Genomic DNA, 20,413 nt, shown 5'->3' with positions numbered 1-20,413 from the left:
ATAGGTAAAAATAAAATGTTAATAAAAAAGTAAACATGATCATAGGCAAAACATATACTCTGAGATAAAGTACATTAAATCTTGATATAATAATAATTATTATTGATATAGTAGTGGTAAGTCATATCTATTAATATGTATATTATTTCAAAAGTATGTATTTATGTAAGTAAATTATAAAAGACATAGGGTAAACAGTGCTTGGTTAGCCTAATTAAAATGAATAGACCTAAAAAGGATATCATCATTTTATTAACATTTAAGAGATATTTCTGTGTATTGATTTGGTGATGGGATTGATTCCTTCACTGCAATCAAAATAGCAGGCCATGCTACCAAAAGAAATAAGACTTTGTATAAAATGTTATTTCACTCACTGCCATCTATTTACATTAGTACTTTATTAACTAAAGTATCCAGTGGTAATTTTTTAATGTATGGAACAACTTGAACTGAATTGGTAGCTTAGGGGGAGCATCTTTCATTTTTTTACATGCAAGCTATTGAAAGACCTCTACTGGGTAAAAAAGCTAAAGTGATACATTTAAGAAATACAAAAAAAAAAAAAAAAAATTAACGTAAGAGAACTGATACTTTCCTTTCTGGAAAAGCAATGCAGTTTAAGTAGAAATCAGTAGAAATGGTCTTAGTTCAGCACAGTTATCATTGTTATAGCTAGAGGCAGGCCATGGAATTGACAAGCAGTCCTTTCCTATTTAATCCACACAGACTATTTCACTACGTAATTTTCAAAAGGTATTTGCTACATAACACTTTGTTCATCCAATGAAAACAGGTTCAAAAAATTATCACTTTAATGTTTAACACAGTTTATTTTTATATGGGCATGATTTCCTTGGAAGCGCTCCCCATTGTGGATTTATGTTTAAAAATAGAATGCAATTACACCACACAGAAATACGTGCTGTGGTGACTTTTCCTTTTGGTATACGATTGCGTATCTGATGCACAAGGGACCACCACCAGCCAGCAAGAAAAACTGAGCCTCACTGGGTGTCTAGCGAAGATGAATTTAGAAAGCTACTCCCTGTTATAATAGCTCACTGAGTATAGGGGAAAAACCCCAGAAAGTTCAACTCTTAAAAGGCTCGAAAGTATAAATGCTTTTCCATTTATTCTCGATTGTTGAATCATTATATAGTAGTGAAACCTCACATGCACCTGGCCTATAGCTTTAAATTTTAGAGGAGGAGCTAACAATCCACACCCATGCTGTGCATATAAAAGAAGCCCATTAGTGGTTTTAGGGAAAATGCCACAGGATTACTTAGAACTATTTAAGAAGAATAAAGAGGAAGAAGATAAAAAAGAGAGAAAGAGAGAGAAAATCAGGCTTGATCCCACAGTATAAAAAGAGGCTAACATGTACACAGTAAAATAAGCACATATTGTCAAAGAAGAATTACTGACAATTTATATTTTCAAGAAAGTGTGAAATGAAATGTATGAAACAAAAAACGATAAGAATGATACAACAGTGGAACAAGAAAAGAAGGAATTAGATAAAGGACCAAAATAAAGGGGAATTTGATAAGATCAGAAAAGAATGTAACATCAGAAATAATACAGCTGGATCAAGATGGTATTAGGAGCAGAAGGATAGAATCCAAATTGTGAAAAACGAATCAGTACTGTACTATGAAGGACAAGCCTGAGATTATTTCTTACACTGATGGAAAAAGATAGAAGATGATAGATTCTGAAGCAAAAAGTGAACATGCAACATGGAAAGAAAAAACAAGAAAGAAAAGTGGATATTATTATATATAAATATAGATGCATTACTTCTAAAGGCAATACTAGCAAATTGAATCAAACCTAATAAGAAAATAGTAGTCTATTACAAAGTTATTCCTGTAGTATACTCATAGTTCAACACTAAGAAATGTATACTGATGTAATCTATTGCATTGAGAAAGAAATAGAGAGGTAGTATTTGATATCTTGATAGATAAAATATACTGAAGATAATGTTTGAGACAATTTATGGTTTATATACTATAACTAATTTCAATTTCCACAAAAAACTTATGCTAGTTACGCTCACCATCATTTACCAGATGAGGAAATTAAGGCAGAGAGATTAAGAGACCATGTCAAGCTCATCCAGTTAGCAAGTGAAAGTTATGATGTAAAGAGTGCAATTTTTTATTGTTTAAAAATTAGGTGTTTGTATTTATTCATTTGTGTATAATATGAATACAGGTGGTCTTATGAATAATAATTAGGCAAAATTGCTCTAAAAATCTGAAGGATAAATTACTTTATAACATATAATTTTACATAAGCTGTGCTCATCTCACACACTAGCAAGGTGGTGCTCAAAATCCTTCAAGGAAGCCTTCAACAGTATGTGAACTGAGAACTTCCAGATATATAAGCTAGATTTAGAAAAGGCAGAGGAACCAGAGATCTAATTGCCAACATCCATTGGATCACTGAAAAAGCAAGGGAATTCTAAAAAAAACATCTACTTCTGCTTCATTGAACTATGTTAAAGCCTTTGACTGTGTGGATCACAAAAAACTGGAAAATTCTTAGAGATGGGAATACCAGACCACCTGACCTGCCTCCTCAGAAACCTGTATGCAGGCCAAGAAGCAACTGTTAGAACTGGACAAAGAACAACAGACTGGTTCCAAATTGGAAAAGGAGTACTTCAAGGCTGTATATGTCACCCTGCTTATTTAACTTCTGTGCAGAGGATATCATGAAAAAATCCAGGCTGTTTTGAAGTGCAATCTGGAATCAAGATTGCCAAGAGAAATATCAGTCACCTCAGATATGCAGATGATATCACCCTAATAGCAGAAAGTGAAGAGGAACTAAAGAGCCTCTTGATGAAGGTAAAAGAAGAGAGTGAAAAGCTGACTTAAAACTCAGCATTCAAAAAATAAGATCATGGCATCGGGTTCCATCACTTCATGGTAAATAGATGGAAGAAATATGGAAACAGTGACAGACTCTATTTTCTTAGGCTTCAGAATCACTACAGATGGTGACTACAGCCATGAAAGTAAAAGACACTTTCTTCTTGGAAGAAAAGCTATGACAAACCTAGACAGTGTATTAAAAAGTAGGGACATCACTTTGCCAGCAATGGTCCATATAGTCAAAGCCATGGTTTTTCCAGTAGTCATGTATGGATGTGGTAATTGGACCATAAAGAAGGCTGAGCAACGAAGAATTGATGCTTTCAATTCTTTCAATGAGAAGACTCCTGAGATTCCCTTGGACTGCAAGAGATCAAACCAGTCAATCTGAAAGGAAATCAACTCTGAATATTCATTAGAAGGACTGATGCTGAAGCTTAAGCTCCAATACTTTGACCATCTGATGTGAAGAGCCGACTCATTGGAAAAGGCCTTGATGCTGGGAAAGATTGAAGGCAGGAGAAGAAGGGGATAACAGAAAATGAGATGTCTGGATAGCACCACCGACGCAATGGACATGAACTTGGGAAATCTCCAGGAGATAGTGAGGGATGCTGAGGCCTGCCATGTTTTGTATCTTGACTGAATTGATGCTTACACTGTAATATATATTGATCAAATATTATTGACTTGTGCATTTAAAATGAATTTTATTGCATGTAAATTATACCTCAATAAAGCTGACTTTTTAAATTGCATCTGTTAAAATACTGATTGCCTAGCATTAAGATATCAGATTTTAAAACTCAATGGGTTCAGATTCTGCCTCCACTATTTTCTTGCTGTATGATATAAGGCAAATTACTGAATCACTCTAAGTTTTCTTATCTATAACATGAGGATAACAGTATTAAGTACTTCACGGAGGAATTATTGAGAGGATTCATTTCTTACCTGAAGTGTTCAACATATCATATTATTATTATTATCATCATTACTGTTAGTACTATGTGCAGGAGATGAGACTGTTGAGATACAACAAATCATGAGACAAAACCTGTTTTCATTTTCTCTTGAGACAGTTCTTTTAGGGAAAAAGAGATGTGGATGAAAAGTAAATTGAAAATGAACTAAGACTGATGTTAACTGATGATAAAAAAATTCGATAAACTTTGACCATTATAGACAGTACATGATTATATGCTATATTAGTTTTCTGTTGACACTGTACAAAAATTACCACATACTTCATGACTTAAAACAATCACATGTGTTATCTTAAAGTTCTAGAGAACAGAAATTTAAAATGAGTACAATGGAGCTAAAATCAAGATGTCGGCAGGGTTGCTGTCTTCTGAAGGCTCTAGGGGAGAATCTGTCTCTTTGTCATCTTTAGCTTCCAAAGGCTGCTTGCATTCAGCTTGTGGCTCCTTCATTCATTTTTAAAATCAGCAGTGTTGCATCTTCTCTTTCACATGACCTTCTCTCCTGTATCAAGTCTCCATCTTAGAAAAAAAGATATATGTGATTGAACATAGGGCCCACTGAGATTATTTGAAATAATCTTCTTAATAAAATTCTTAATTTAATCATATCTGCAAAGTCTCTTTGCCGTAGAAGGTAACATTCAGAGGTTCTATAGATTAGCATGTGATCACCTCTGGAGACCCGCCATGTATGCCAAGTGTCCTAAGAGCAAGATTGGAAATGAGAGAGGAAGAGAAGAGGAGACACTGGAGTATTCCATGAAATTTCATTTTTTAAAGTTTACAAGTGCTCAGTTAAGGAGAAACAAGTATGAAGCCAAAATAAATACACAGAATAAAATTATATTGTTATTTTTAGGTGTTTTAAATGTTTATCTACGTTTGAAAGGACAGACAACAATAGAGAATCCACTGTGGTCTTCAAGTGGGAACAAAGGACAACGATGGAATGAGGCACATGTTAATATATATCCAATTACTTCATTTCAGGTAAGAAAAGAACAGTCATGTCTGTGAATAGATTGTTGCACCTGAGCATAATGTTAAAGGCAGAACTTGAGCAAACTTAGAAAAATAGTATGTAAAAATTCTGATATAAGCATCACAAAAATTACATGATTGTTTCCCTTTAGTTCCAAAAACAGTGTTATAAAGAGAAAATGCCCTTTTCTTTTATTAAGTAACATCTCTCAAGTAATATGTTTGAATAATGGTCTATCTGAATTCAAATGATTTGCCTGGAGACAATGTTATCCATTTCTATAAAATCATATGTGTATATTTTGTTACTTGAAGACAAACAACATAGATTCTTATATAACAGAACCTGGATAATCAGTTCTCAATCTGAATTTTACTTGATGGAATTTTGTATGCTTTAACAAAATGTGTCCCTTTATCATTTTAGTAATTTATTACTTTGATTTTCAATGTCAGAGAACTTTAAACAAATTTCTTTTATTTGTTTTTATGTAGAAAAGAAAGGCTTAGATAGGATTAAGAGAAATAACTAGTTGCAAATATATAATAAACATTTTAGCATTTATACTAGTAGTCATCATGGCTAGAAACAATTTATCATGAAACTGTTTTAATGAAGAAAATAATGTAGTTTACTGATTTTAGTAACTTTATATAATATATGTGTTTTATATACTCAGGTTGAGGTTTTTTTTTCATACTGGAGAGTTCTTATTGTATTTTATGGCATTTAGTAAGGGAATGGAAATTCAGACAGTGTCCATTCTTACTAGACTTACTCCATTATTCTTTACCAGAGTGAACAACTGAATGCAGTCTCTAAATCAAAATCACCAAGATGATAAAAATGCATTCAGTTGTTCACTCTGGTAAAGAATAATGGAGTAAGTCTAGTTCATTATCTAAAAACACATAAAAGCAACTCAAATCATAGATCCTAATAATTTTTTTCAATGAAAAAGAATAAAATAGTAAGAATGGAATATATGGCAGCATATTATTAAACCAAATTAAACTTGGGAAGATGGAACTTCAAAGCATTACTGATAGAAGTAACCTTAATATTAAAATGTGCATACCTCTATAGGCATCGAAAAAATCTTTCTAAAAAGACATATTTTTCTTTCTATATCACTGACTTAATTAACACAAAATTATTAAATCAAATATATATACTTTAAGCATTTAAGGGAATAGTTATATTAATGTTTCCTTCAGAGTAATTCCTTGTTGCTATAGACATTGATTTAGTCAATATTTATTGAGTACCTCCAAGATAGGTTTCCCTGGTGGCTCAGCAGTAAATAATCTGCCAACAATGCAGGAGACTTGGTTTCGACCCCTGGGTTGGGAAGATCCCATGAAAAAAGAAATGGCAACCCACTCCAATATTCTTGCCTAGGAAATCCGAGGGACAGAGGAACCTGGCAGGCTATAGTCCATGGGGCTGCAAGGTCAGAGATGACTAGCAACTAAACCAACACCACCACACCTTCAGGACAGTCATTTATTGTCACAGACAACAACTCAATCCTTATTGAGCTAGTACCGTATATCAGGCACATTGCTAGGCATAAAGATTTAATAATGATTGTTTACTTCAGATTGGTGGGAATACATATCTAAACACATGCATTATATAATGTAATAATGTCAGTAGTAAAATAAGCAGAAGTTTCTATGGGCACACATAATGAACAAAAAGAGTATGGAGGAGAAGCAAGAGGAGCCTGTAGCATGGGGTGAAAGCTGAACTGAAGAGAGGGATCGCAGCTCAGAAAAGGGGCTAATATCAATATCGATGCAGAGTTGAGAGTAAACAAAACATGCAGGTCATATATCACAGGATTTGTCAGAGAAACATGGAGATGCTCACCTGGAATTCGGAATACAAAAATAAAGACTGATGTGAGATGACATTAAGGAACCTCAAGAGCACAGGCACTGGGGAGTTGTGGAAAATTTTACTCAGGGGATGGGATGGTGCATCACTTAGGTGGTTCTATGGAAGGTGAGTCAAGGAGGTAAAGTCGGGCCAGCAAACCAGTTAGGACACTTGTAGAATTCACATAAGGGATGTTGAAGGGACAAACCAGGGAAGTGGTACAAAGAAAAGAGGATAATTTCAAGATATATTTGGGTACAAAAACTAGCAGAACATTTGGGAAGTAGCCATGAATGACCAAGAAGTTTCTAACTAGAGAATCTTGAGTAATGCCTGTTATTTTACCCATTACCTTAAATAACAAAGAGAGGAAAAGAGAAAAAAATTCTGGAATGATTAGGGTTATTTCTATTCTGGACATGTTAATAAAACATGCCTGTGGAATGTCCTCTTAATGATGTGCAGAGGGCTATTGTATAGATTTCTCTGAAACTTTGAGGACAAACATGTGTAAGTCATTAGGCTTTATGTGTTGCCTAAAACTATGGGAATGATTGATATTTCCAAGGAAAGTGTACATATGTGAACAGTTATTAAAGACAGTTATTAAAACCACATAGAACACAAACCAATCATTAACAATAAACTGTGGAAGAACAGCTTGATCCTAAGTAATATTTTTTAGAGTTACAAGGAAGAATATCCAGGAAAGTTTGGTGACCGCAGATTTTGAAGAATGTGATTCTCAAACTGGAAAGCAGGTCAAGTCCAGACGACTGGTCCTTACAGAGAGTTCCCACTTAAGAAATGCATAAGATGGTAAGGAAATTAGGAAACCACCATCTTATTTAAAATTATTTCACTATTCATAATTAATTATCTTCACAGTCACTAATCATTTCTTTTGCAATATCTAATCTACTTTCAGGGTGCCTCCCAAGCAGCGCTAGTGGTAAAAGAACCCACCTGCCAATGCAGGAGATGCAAGAGACCTAGGTTCAGTCCCTGGGTTGGGAAGATCCCCTGGAGAAGGAAATGGAGACCCATTCCAGTATTCTTGCCTAGAGAATCCCATGAACAGAGAAGCCTGGCAAGCTCCAGTCCATGCACAGGACTGTGACTTAGCACGCACGCAGTCTACTTTTAACTCTGCTGCTGCTGCTGCTGCTGCTAAGTCGCTTCAGTCGTGTCCGACTCTGTGAGACCCCATAGACAGCAGCCCATCAGGCTCCCCCGTCCCTGGGATTCTCCAGGCAAGAACACTGGAGTGGGTTGCCATTTCCTTCTCCAATGCATGAAAGTGAAGAGTGAAAATGAAGCTGCTCTGTCGTGTCCAACTCTTAGTGACCCCATGGACTGCAGCCTACGAGGCTCCTCCATCCATGGGATTTTCCAGGCAAGAGTACTGGAGTGGGGTGCCATTGCCTTCTCCACTTTTAACTCTACTCAGAGTATTTTTCACATTAGGTATTATACTTTCCATCTCTTTAAGTTCAGTTTGAGTCTTTTTACAAAATACTCTTCATATCTTAAGGTAATGTTTTGAGCATATTAAATCCAGTTATAATAACTAATGTCTGCTACTGTGCCAGTTTTTGGTTAGTTTTGACTGATTGATGTTTTCTCATCTTTACAAGTTATTATTTTCTTGCTTTCTTACATGTCTGGTAGTCTGACTGGGTGTCAGACATTGTAAATTTTACCTTAATAGGTGATGGGCTTTTTTTTGTTTTTGGTATTTATTTTGGAGCTTATTTGTGGAGGCAGCTTTTTTTTTTTTCCCCTAAGATTTACTTAATTTTTGGCTCTGCTGGGTCTTTTTTGCTGTATGTGTGCTTTCCCTAATTGTGGAGAGCAGGGGCTACCCTTTAGCAGTAAGCAGTGTGCGGGCTTCTCATTGCTGTGGCTTCTCTTGTTGCAGGGCACAGGCTTCAGGCAAACGGACTCAGTAGCTGTGGCCCAGGAGCTTAGTGGCTCTGCAGCATGTGGGATCTTCCTGGATCAGGGATCAAACCCTTGTCCCCTGCATTGGCAGGTGGATTCGTAAACACTGAGCCACCAGGGAAAGCCCTGTGGATGTAGTTTATTAATACTCAGAAAATTTTTGTTCTTGCTCTAAAGAGTTGTAGGTGAGATTAGAATAGTCTTTGCTAGCAGGTTGATTGTTTCTCAGTACTGAGGCAAAAGTCTTCTGAGTGCTCTATCCAATGCCCCATGAATTACGAGATTTTTCCAAGTCCTGTGTTAGCTGGACTCTGTTCCCTTAATTGCATTCCTCTGGGCCTTTCCCAGCCTTAGGTAGTTCTCTTTCATTCGAGTCCCATTCAGGACTTTGCTGAGAACTTCAGGGGGTTCCTCTGCAGATGTCTGTTTCTCTCCAGTTCGTTCTTTGCTGGTTTTCTACCCTACATACTCTAGCTGCCTTGGACTCTCAGGTCTCTCTCTTCAACCCAGATTTTCTAGTAGGCTCTACCTTTGTTCTGCTTTCTTCATATTCTACAAATTCTGTATAGGGCAGTCATAGAGCAAACCTCGTTTGACTTCTGTCACTCAGGGGTCACTGTTCTTCATTACCTGATGTCGTCTAGCGTTCTCAATACCATTGTTTCAATATTTTTGTCAAGTTCTTTGGCTGTTTCAGTGGGGAGGATAAATCTGGTTTCTGTTACTCTATCTTGGAGGGAAGCCAATCAAAATATGAAGATTTTGAATCAATGAACTTCTAAGCTATTTAAATTACTAATGAGAAATGAAGATAAATAAAATATTTTTTATGTTGGATCTCTAGGTTCTTCTGTCTCCAAGACATTTCAAGGTCTATTGGCTAAGGATTACTTCGCTTCGTAAATTTTGATTGTTCAAGGAAACACAACTGTGGCATCCTACCCTATTTTTTTTTTTTAATTTAAATTTGTTTTCAAGTTTCTTGTTGCAGTTAACTTTTTTCCAACTGTTTTTTTCCCTCAAAAGTCATTTATAAACTATCAGGCTTCTCAAAAATCTTTCTTTGATGTGTGATGCCTAGCAGAAAAACATGGTAAAAAAAATGTATGAAATATATTGCCATATAAATTAAGTTGTGAGAAGTTTTAATATTATTCAAATGTAGGTTTGTGGCATCCAAAGATGTCTTTAATTTGAGTAGATAGGGTTTCTTTTACCCTTTGGAATTTTAAATGAAAAATAAGTGATTCTGAGCCTCTGTTAACATTGACACATTTTATGTTTCATTTTTTAGGAGTTTGTATGCATTCAAATTAGTTTGATCATAAACTCTAAAAAATATAACAAAAATGCCACCACTTGCAGAGTTCTTTGTCTAAGTCTGTCCAATATATTTGCTTAGCTGACAATAACATTATTGTGTAGTACTTTTCCAGGCAAATAGAAATTTTCTCCTACTGAAATTTCTTTGGGGCTCTTTTTCTAGAATTAATTTAGCATGATCAGTGCTTGTAATGAAAATATACTTAGCTATATTCAGAAGGATTAGAGGGAAAAGTTTCTAAAAAGTAAAACTAATGCAGTGTTAGTCTTACAGTTGGAGATGGCAGTGGCACCCCACTCCAGTACTCTTGCCTGGAAAATCCCATGGATGGAGGAGCCTGGTGGGCTGCAGTCCATGGGGTCGCTAAGGGTCGGACACGACTGAGTGACTTCACTTTGAATTTTCACTTTCACGCATTGGAGAAGGAAATGGCAACTCATTCCAGTATTCTTGCCTAGGGAATCCCAGGAATGGGGGAGCCTGGTGGGCTGCCGTCTATGGAGTCGCACAGAGTCAGACACGACTGAAGCGACTTAGCAGCAGCAGCAGTCTTACAGTGTCCCTTTTGTTTTATATCCTACACCTTGGAAAATATTTAACTGCCCTTTTTAATCCTTTACTTCTTTCACAGTACATTTCAGACATTTTCTGAGGGAAAATATAGAGACATTATGAGACTGACTTTACATTTTCTTTGTCACAGGCAAAAAGAATTCTGGAGATCTTCTATTCTTATACTCTCATTTAAAGATTTGGAAGTAAGCTTTGAGACAATTTATCTTAAATCACACAAATCCTTAATGTTAAATAGGGATTGGAAAAGAGATTATAATGCTCTCATCACATCATTCTGCTTTTATATTTATCTAAGAATAATAACAATCCAGAAAATGTCCTTAGTAGACACTGCATGCTTGTGTAGATATATATCTGACATTTTAAGCCAAATTCCAGGGCAGTTTTAGACTTGATGGTTCCTGAAGTAACTAACAATTGAAAACATTTTCTAATTGCAGTTGATAGTGCCATCTAGTTCTTTCTGTTTTTGCCAGCAGTCAAAATCTCATGTTATTATTTGAGATTAGAAGCTTTGACAACCATCTGACATTTATCCAGCAAAGTGGACTGGCAGAGTCTTGAGAAGTTACACTCAGTGTTAATATTTATGTAGTTTCTCCAAAAAAAAAAAAAATCTAAAAATAAAAAGTCAAAATTTAGGCTACCACCTGTTTGTTATGTTGTTGCTGTTATTGTTCAGTTGCCCAGTCATGTCAGACCCTTTGCGACCCCATGGACTGCAGCACGATAGACCTCCCTGTCCTGTCCTGTTTATTATGCTCAGTTCAGTTCAGTTCAGTTCAGTCGCTCAGTCGTGTCTGACTCTTTGCGACCCCATGTATCGCAGCACGCCAGGCCTCCCTGTCCATCACCACCTCCCGGAGTTCACTCAGATTCACGTCCATTGAGTCTCTCTTCTGTATTAGTTATGGATAGTTCTCCCGCTCTTCGCACATAAGAAGTGGGGAAAAGGCCATACTCCCCTTCTGTGATGGCCCACACTCTGTGGAGTGTGCTTCTCTCTGAATCTGAATAAATCCACATGTTACCTATCATAAAAAGGGGGGGGCGGGGGAAGGATAGTCTAATGATTTGCTGAACCAGTAATAAAATGAAGGTAAAATTATTAATGTTAATAGCTCTTTTCAAATTTATTCACATCCTGAAGTTTTTCCAAGTGGTGTACACTGTCAGTGTTCAAGCTACATTCCAAGTCTTTGACCTTGCCTTAGCAGTAATGATGAGAACCAATATATCTCATCAAATAGAAAACATTTGCAGAAGGCACCATTAATGTTGAAGTCAGATCATCAGAACTGTGTTATAATCTTTGACTCCCCATCTGCTTTTGCTCTTTAATGATACATGTAGCTCTTCCTACTTTTCTGAGAAATTATATTTGAACATCAGCTCTAATGGCATCATCTGTATTTTCCTACATATTGATATCTTTACCTTTATGCTTTAAAGCATTATAAATAAATGTAAGAAACTATCAATTGATGAATTAATTTTATGTAGTATAGTTTTGATACAGAAATTCACATTTTTTTTAAACTCTCACTAGCATTTACTCACTAGGAATTAATTTTCTGATCATACAGTATTTCTTGCATATTAAGTTTGCTGAATTACATGCACACACTGTGAAAATATTACCATTTTAAATTTGTCACTTCCGTTAGGGAAACCATTTTAAATAAGATCAGTGTGATTGTGTGAAGAACAGGCTCTGAGTAATTTGAACCCTCTTTCAGGAGACCTGAACATCAATATTCTCTCCCTGAGAATCTAGATGCCATTAATTCCTTCTTGAAGGCAATTAAGCCAAAAGTGTCAGAAGTATTGAAGAGGAAAGGGACATAGTCTTATCCTTGTAATGTAATAGTAGTCAGAATCATGATGGTACTTAATTAAAATATGACATAATTTAACCTATTAAATTAGAGAGCATTTCTTCTCTGAGTGAATATGATTCAGATTTTTTTCATTGCATACAGATCATATCTTCCCTGTTGAGATACATCATATTATAATGGACTATTATAGTTTCTCATCTTTGTATTTGAGGAAAAAAGATGTTTGTCACCAAGGACTTATTTTTAAAAGCACTTGAAAGTTTGGCCAAGGTACATTATTTAAATTTAATTCATATACATCTTATCTCTGTTATCTATCTCATAGTCAAAAACAATATAAAGGAGAAAGTATCCCTCTAGGTCTTTGTCTCAAAGTCATATATAAGTCTATTAGAATCTAAGTGTCATAATAATTCAGATAGCATTGTAGTTGGTGTTCAGAGCATAAAGAGAATAATGTAATAAATATTTCTCTGTGAGAGTCCAGTGAGTTAAAAAGACAGTCTATATCTTCCCAATAACAAAGCTGCTATGGAAATTAAAGGAAATGAATACACTGCACAGTATATTTTTCTTTCTTCTTGTCCAAACAGGACCATCAGGAAGGTTACAGTGTTTCTCTAGCTTGTTGGATTGGATCTCCCTATCATCACAAGATTTCAAATAAATATTTAAAAAAAACAGTTATAACTGTACCTAGAGTTTGATAGTCAAAAGTTATTCTTATCATCCCAGTAATAACTGCTACTAATTCTCTGATTTTTTTCCCACACAATAACTAAAATGCTGCTACACTTATATGGAAAGTAATCAACTTTATTCAGAGACAAACTGTATTATCTATAGTTGTACAGATAAATGTAAACAATAAGTTTACAAAACAGTTTTTACTACTTGATTTAGGATCACCATGAAGTATTCCTATAAAAGAATGTTCTAGATAGAGGCGGTCCTCTGGGCATATGACAATTCAACTTTTGCTGATTTGTATTTCTGCTGTTCATCCAACTACACACTTGTGGTCAACATTGCCAGTAGGCAAGCAGCACACATATTAAAATACATCAGTCAATCTACTCCCTGACGTTTACCATAAAAGGCTCCCAATACTCCCTCTCAATCTGACCATAAGAGAAGGGTGGCAGCGTCCTTCACAGCCTTGCTGCTTGGAGAGCTCTGTTTTTAGCACAAGCCTAGGTTCAATCTTGTGTTTTCCATCAAGCTGCACAGTGAGGCAGAAAGAGGGGAAGAAACAGAGAATTAATAGGAAAAATAGAAATGTTTAATACTTTAAACTCAGTAACAGAAGTTATGAAATGCTTTGAGCAGCGGCAGGATCATTCTTTTACTGAAAGGTGCCGGGGTCCAGCCCCGGTGGATCCAGGGAAATTTGAAGCATGGATGGTGTAGGCAAGGAAAACTTATTTGTTTATTAATATAAGATAAGATTAGGAAGAAATAGTGTAGTAGGAAAATTAAGTGGAGAAAAGAGGCTGAATAACTTAGTTTACGTGGAAAGCCAATAAAGTTCCAGACAAGAAGCTTGCACCATCTACGTTAGGCCACCGGCCTCCGTTTGAATATCAGAGAGTGCCCTGCCTTGGGCTCTCTCTCTTACAGATCTTAGAAGCTGGGACAAGTAAGTAGACATGGTGAGCCTCCACGCCCCAGATGGGAATTCAGCCAGAAATCAGATTAAAGAGGAGACACAGGAGAAACCAGTCCAGCGACTGGCCCGGCCCCTATTGTCCAGAAAGGCCTTTTATTTTTTTTTGTACATAGACATCAATGGATAATATAAAATTATGCAGCATCAGCAGCCCTGACTCTTATCAAAACCAGGCTTTCTTTCTGCATACCTAGTTGTATACACAAGTCTTAGATGATTTACTTCATCTTCTGGCCAGAGGGCCAATTAACATTTTACGGCCCTTTTCTGATAAGGGTTTGTCAACCAGAAGACTTATTTGTGTTGTTCTTTCCAAAGTCTGGTGCCACTCTCAGAAAGCACTAAGTAAAGTTACATTTTTACATAACAAGGACACAAGAGGAGTGCAGTGATATATAGCAAAGAAAAGTAATTGACTCAAAAGTCTAGTGTTGCTAACATCAAAACTACTACATTCCTATTTCTATATCCTTATTACATTGATTAATATCCTTTAGGTGTCTAAAAGATAAAGAATATGGAGGCCCGGCGGCAATCATTGAGTCAACAGTGAAAACCCGTCACCAATATGATTTTTAGCTCTTTAGAAAAGACTTTGTATCTTTAAGATGCTTTAAGCTTTGTGCCTCTCGCGGTTGGGGGCTGTAAGCAATTCACAAGCTGTAAGAGGTCCAGGGGAACCTGTTAGGCAAGCTAGAGAGTTATCAGAGAGGGTTTAACTGAAACATCCCTTTCAAATGCAGAAGACTAAAGCCCTAAGTTGACTTTTTTCAGAGTGTGTCAGAAGAGTGGAAAAGCAGAGTACAAAGGCCAGCAGATTTTTGTTTTTGGGGGGTACATGCTCAGGAAATACCAGGGGGACACCCTGAGATCTGACTCGCCTTGCCCATTAGATCTCTGCCACATGACCTTGTCATGGGTGGGCTTCCTCACACTGGCTTCCGGCATCAAGGTATGGCTGCTCACTGCTTAAAAGTCAATATAAGGCCAGGTTGGTGGAAAGGAAAGTTTGCATAATACATCGTTGTTCATACTTCCTTCCAGGATTAAAATTTGACTGGGAGGCAGAAATCTACCCTTTCTTCCATTCAATTTTTAAAATACATGCATAAAAGAAAAAAATTGTGATGATAACATCCTACTTCTATTCAGTAAAGTATTTGTCTTGGGGGCAAAGTGGAAAATATTTGATATTGTCGAATCAGACTCATAATAGCATGAACTTTGAGTTCTGACTTTCTCCAAGATAACATTCCATTCATGTTGTTATCTTCAGGAGAGAAGACTCAGCATCACATGACTGAAACTAAGAAGGGGGTGGGAATAACCATTGATTTACTCTTAACATTGATTCTTTACCAGGTAAGCAGCACGTATTAAAAAACAAAAAAAAAAGGAAAAAAGCTCCATTACTTAAAAACCCATTGTTAGGAAAAAGGCAGTACTTTCTCACAGATAGACTGCTGATAAGGGCAATTCAAAATGATCCTGAAGAACCATGTGTTTCAAATAATTGTGTATAATAATTATGTGAAATATATTCATTTCAGCTTTGTTCAGAATAACTGAAAATAATTTTATTGTCTAACAATAACAATACATACTGATTAAATAAATTTTGTTCTGTCAATAACATGGACTATTCTGCTGCCATTAAAATGACTTCTCCTTTTCCATATTCAGTGCTTTTGAATTTTTATACCATTGATTTTTTATTTAAATTTTCTCTCTTGTAATTTAAATAGTCCTCTGAGGGTTTTTAGCCACTACCCAGATATCTTCCAAAACACCACCCTAAGTCAAATGCAAATTATCATTCCCAGGCAGCCAAACTAAGGTTTCAGTCCTGATTCTGTCTAAGGATGGAGCATTTATACGTTCCCAACTTGGTTCTAAATATTTTAACTCTGGTCTGCCATTTTATTTTGGCTTCAGTGATATAAGACAAATTGGATGCTTTTCAAAGAAATGGCTTTGGACACTATTAACATATAATACTTGTCTCAAAATAGGTAAGCAAGAAATCCTCTCATATCTAATTTAATTCTAAATTAAATATAATAATAATATAATTAAAAAACTTCTCAAATCTTTTTATCCTATAAAATGAAACATCCTCATTCTTACCGACCATATTTAAGTAGGGAAAGCAAAGTCCTCAGAAAAATCACCACAGATTTACCTTTAAGGAGTCATATTAAACACTCTAAGATAAGACAGAAGCAAAAATTTTTGTATTCATAAAAATAGTCTTTTGCTCTAATTTGTTGCAATGAAATAAGATTAGAGATCGTATTAAATTACACACATTAGTTTGATGTTGAACATAGCTCTTTATTAAGCTAATTTTTCTTCAGAAAGAACAAACTAGATATTTCATTTTGGTACATAGACATTTTTCTGGGAATATAGTCACTAAGTGCATAGGTAACTTTTTCTACCAAAAGGATACTGGAAGCAAGGAGAATTTGTGAGACAAGACAGAAAATTTATGAAGAGTCTTATGTCTATAAAAATGAAATAAAAGAGTGTTATTTGTCCTTACATTGACTTTGTATCCAGAATTTAGTAATAAATGTAGGTTGATTTCATTCATCTATTCTTTCAACACTAATGTTTTAAGACTTAGTGCCAACCAATGTTCTAGATACTGAAAGTTGGAAGATCTGCCATTAAACCCATGAATATCTCCAAGTATTTAAAAACAGAGCATATGGGGAATATGATTAACTTATTCACTGTGTAAAAACTTGTTCTGGGCTTCTGTAAACATAGCACTGTCACAATGAACCTGGAACTGATTCATCCATAAAATGTATCTTTAATAGAAAGCTAGTGTAATGAGATATGTTTAGAGAACATTGGAGGGAATCTATTTCAGAGGAAAAAAATGTCCTTACTCTTGAAACCAAAAAGTGATATGATTTGTTTTTTGTAGCTGTTTTTATTCTATTATGCAATTAGGTTTAGTTTTGTTTTAAAATTGACACAGAACTTATAAAATGGAAAACTGCTGTACAAGGAAGATCCTATTATTGGTTTTGTTGAGAAAGTTTTTTTGCAAGCAAGAATTCTGAAGACTATCAATAGTAAATACCAGGATTGTCAATTTTAGGTTTGGCTCCTCTATTTCTCAGTAAAAATTCATCTGCAAATCAAAGTTCTACATTTAGGTTTGTTTCATTCATATTTGTAGCTCATTTTTGAAGGTATTCGAGGTCCTGGCATAGAAGGTGACATTGCCATTGATGATGTATCAATTGCAGAAGGAGAATGTGCAAAACAAGACCTAACGACTAAGAGTAAGTGTCTCTTCTTAGATCTGTTGGTGTGATGTTAAAGTAAAGTAATGACTATTAGGCTAATATGGTCTAATCGTTAAAATGAATTTATTTTTAGCTTGTTTATCCAAAAATTTCCTATGCATGAAACTCTAAAATTTCAAACATATTTTAAAATCAAATTATTAAATCCAGTGGTAGACACTAGACCTCAGTTATTTGACCTAAAATAATTTTGATTTTGGTTCATATAAGGCAAGCACACTTTGATTTTTAATTAAGGTTTTTAAATATTTTATATTATTAATTTCAGAAGATTTTTAAACTATTATTAAAATATCTGGCTAATCCAAATAATCAACCTACATTTATATAGCCATGGCTATTTTTATTCCCCCAAGTTTATGAATGTATTTTCTAGGTCTAACTTTTGCCAACCATTTTAACAGATTCAATCTTGTGACAAGTCTTAGTATATATGTATTAAGTAATGGAGTAGCCTGACTTTTTTCCTGGTATGATTAATCTCCTACATGCATCACAATCTTGTTTAGTAATTTGGTTTCAATATTTATTCTGGTTTGAGTATTATGATATAATGATATCTTCAAATTGTATTTTTTTCACCAAAAATTCATTTTTAGTAAAAGAGGTTTATATAGAAAATTATAAATAATGCAAAAAGTATCAGAGTTATGTACTGAGCTGGTTTTTAAAAATCCTTATTATATTATTCATGTGAAGATGAGAAATTTAAAATTATTCTTATGAAAATTCCTCCAATTGAAGGGTTTTCATAGAACCATCTGGAATCTTTAATTTTGTGGTTATTTAAAGAGGTATCAATCAAACTAAATATATACAAATGACTCATCAATTGTTTAACACTTGCAAAAAGAGCATGAAAATCCACTTTGTATAAGTCTAGAGCAAATCAGAGTCTTTGTTAATTTAGTATATTTGGTGAGAAATTTATCAGTCTGGATGTTGAAAGTCAAATTTATACAACTGTCCACTGATTGCCCATAAAAACTGAATGGACTCCATTTTTGAATATTGTTAAGAGAAAAAAATTAAATTGTGTATAACAATGAGCCATTTTGCTCTTTTTTTTCTCCTTTTTATCATTACACTTAACATTTCAAGTAACAATTTTAGTAAAAATTTCTCCTTGTGTCTGGCTAATTTTGCTTTAGTAAACCAGTAGCTAAATCCAAATGAAGTAGGTTTATCAAATACATAGAAAAGCAAGCATTCTTCTCAGAGGGCAAACAGATTTCTTTTGAATTTCACAACATGGATCCACAACAGTAACAGTATATTAACTGAAGATAGTTACCATCTTATACAGAAATCTTACATTTTGATAATTAAATCATGAAAATTATTATAAATCAAATACATTTTCCAAATGAGGAAAGCAAGAGAACATAATTTACTTTCCCAAAAGGAGAAAGAAGAAATGTAGCCACAATGAAATAACCATGAAAACCCACAGGCACTTTATTATTATATGATGGAACAGTTTCATAACCAGTTTTCTTCTCCTAAACTACTAAATCAAGAAAAATGTGTGACTATTTTAAGTAAGATATCTATATTTATTGGTGGTATCTTTATTTAGCCTCTGTAAATCAGAGAAAATAAATATAATTGAAGGAAAACATTTCTTTGCTATGAGATAATATTCTGTTACATTTGTTTCTCTTTATCACTTTTTAAGTTCATTTTGATGAAAACTGTTGGATGAATATTAAATTTATGTTAATTTTTAAGTGCAAACTAGCTTGGAGGCCAAAGGCCTCTTCCTAATTGCTCAGGATCCCAACCCCTCTCCAGTAGTAAATGTAGCACTCTGGCCATGCTATCAAAAGCTGAGATTGTGTGTCTCTTTCTAACCCCAGCTCGCTCCTAGGTGAGACCCATTTTGTAACCTAAGACAGGTTAATGAATTATTGGGTTTGTCCTTGTTAGTCCTCCTAGGTAAACTACACATTCTAAGAGGTATCATCTGGATATGAAATTTACTAAAATTATCAGCTACAGGAGGCATCTCAAGGCTGATCAGTGAAACAATGTTTAGTTAGAACAGACTTCCTAGCACTTTAAAACATTACACTAAGGAGCATATTTTTTTATCTAATTTATAGATAATTGGCTGATCTAAATATATATAATCTACTATTTGCAGTAGTTAATTCCTTTACCGATAATAATCCCTACCTAGTTTTCATAGAGTAGATTTTCTTTAAGCTTAAACATCTCTGAAAACTTTTTTTTTTTTAAAGCTGACTTTTTAGATTTTTGAGAATTTTCTCTGTGTGAATGCCTTCATGTGGCCAACAAAACTCTGAGATTGAGCTAAGCCACAAATTCATATAAATATCTTCTGAAGAGGTTTTGTAGCATATCATATCAATTCAAAAATCTGAAAATAGTTTAATTTTATCAAATTTCTAGGCATATATACAAGTTATTTTCCTTTTCACTTGTCTTGGAAATGAATCTGATAAATAAAACAAACCAAACCAAAACAACATATGTTTTTCCAAAAATATCTTCTGTGTACTAAAATTGTTTTGTTAGTTCACTAAAGTTGTATTGGTAGCTACATGGGGTACTTAGTCTCCTTTTCCATTTGTTTCTTGGCATTTATTTCCTTGTCTTTAGATTCCGTTGATGGTGCTGTTGGAATTTTAGTACATATGTGGCTTTTTCCGGTTATCGTCCTCATCTCTATCTTAAGTCCTCGAAGGTGACCTTACCCTGGCAGAGGCTATAAAAGATTCACCAGGCACTAGCATGAAGAAAGAGTCTTTGTAAATGGACACTGAAAAAACAAACTACCAAAGATTCCTCCACTGACTACTGACTCAAAAATAAAATAATAAAAACAAATTTTTTTAAGCACTGGGGATAAAAAGACATCATGGAAATATAACCTATTCCTCACTACAAATAAAAGAAAATCTTGACCTGAGTAGAGAAGAGACCTTCAGGTGCTTCTATGGCTAAAATGATTACATACAGCA

General features: G+C 34.7%; 1 protein-coding gene across 1 annotated transcript in view; it reads left to right on the top strand.

The window, feature by feature from the left end:
* MDGA2 (MAM domain containing glycosylphosphatidylinositol anchor 2) overlaps positions 1-20,140 on the top strand; it is a 918,782-nt gene extending 898,642 nt beyond the window's left edge. Inside the window, exons 15-17 of the mRNA XM_052646754.1 lie at positions 4,740-4,870; positions 17,297-17,402; positions 20,052-20,140. Coding sequence (XP_052502714.1) covers positions 4,740-4,870; positions 17,297-17,402; positions 20,052-20,140 — 326 coding nt within the window. The remainder of the gene's footprint in view (positions 1-4,739; positions 4,871-17,296; positions 17,403-20,051) is intronic.
* The last annotated feature ends 273 nt before the right edge of the window (positions 20,141-20,413 follow it).

The sequence above is a fragment of the Budorcas taxicolor genome, chromosome 10, assembly GCF_023091745.1.
Source record: "Budorcas taxicolor isolate Tak-1 chromosome 10, Takin1.1, whole genome shotgun sequence".
NCBI lineage: Eukaryota > Metazoa > Chordata > Mammalia > Artiodactyla > Bovidae > Budorcas > Budorcas taxicolor.
This window is presented reverse-complemented; position numbering and strand designations above follow the sequence as displayed.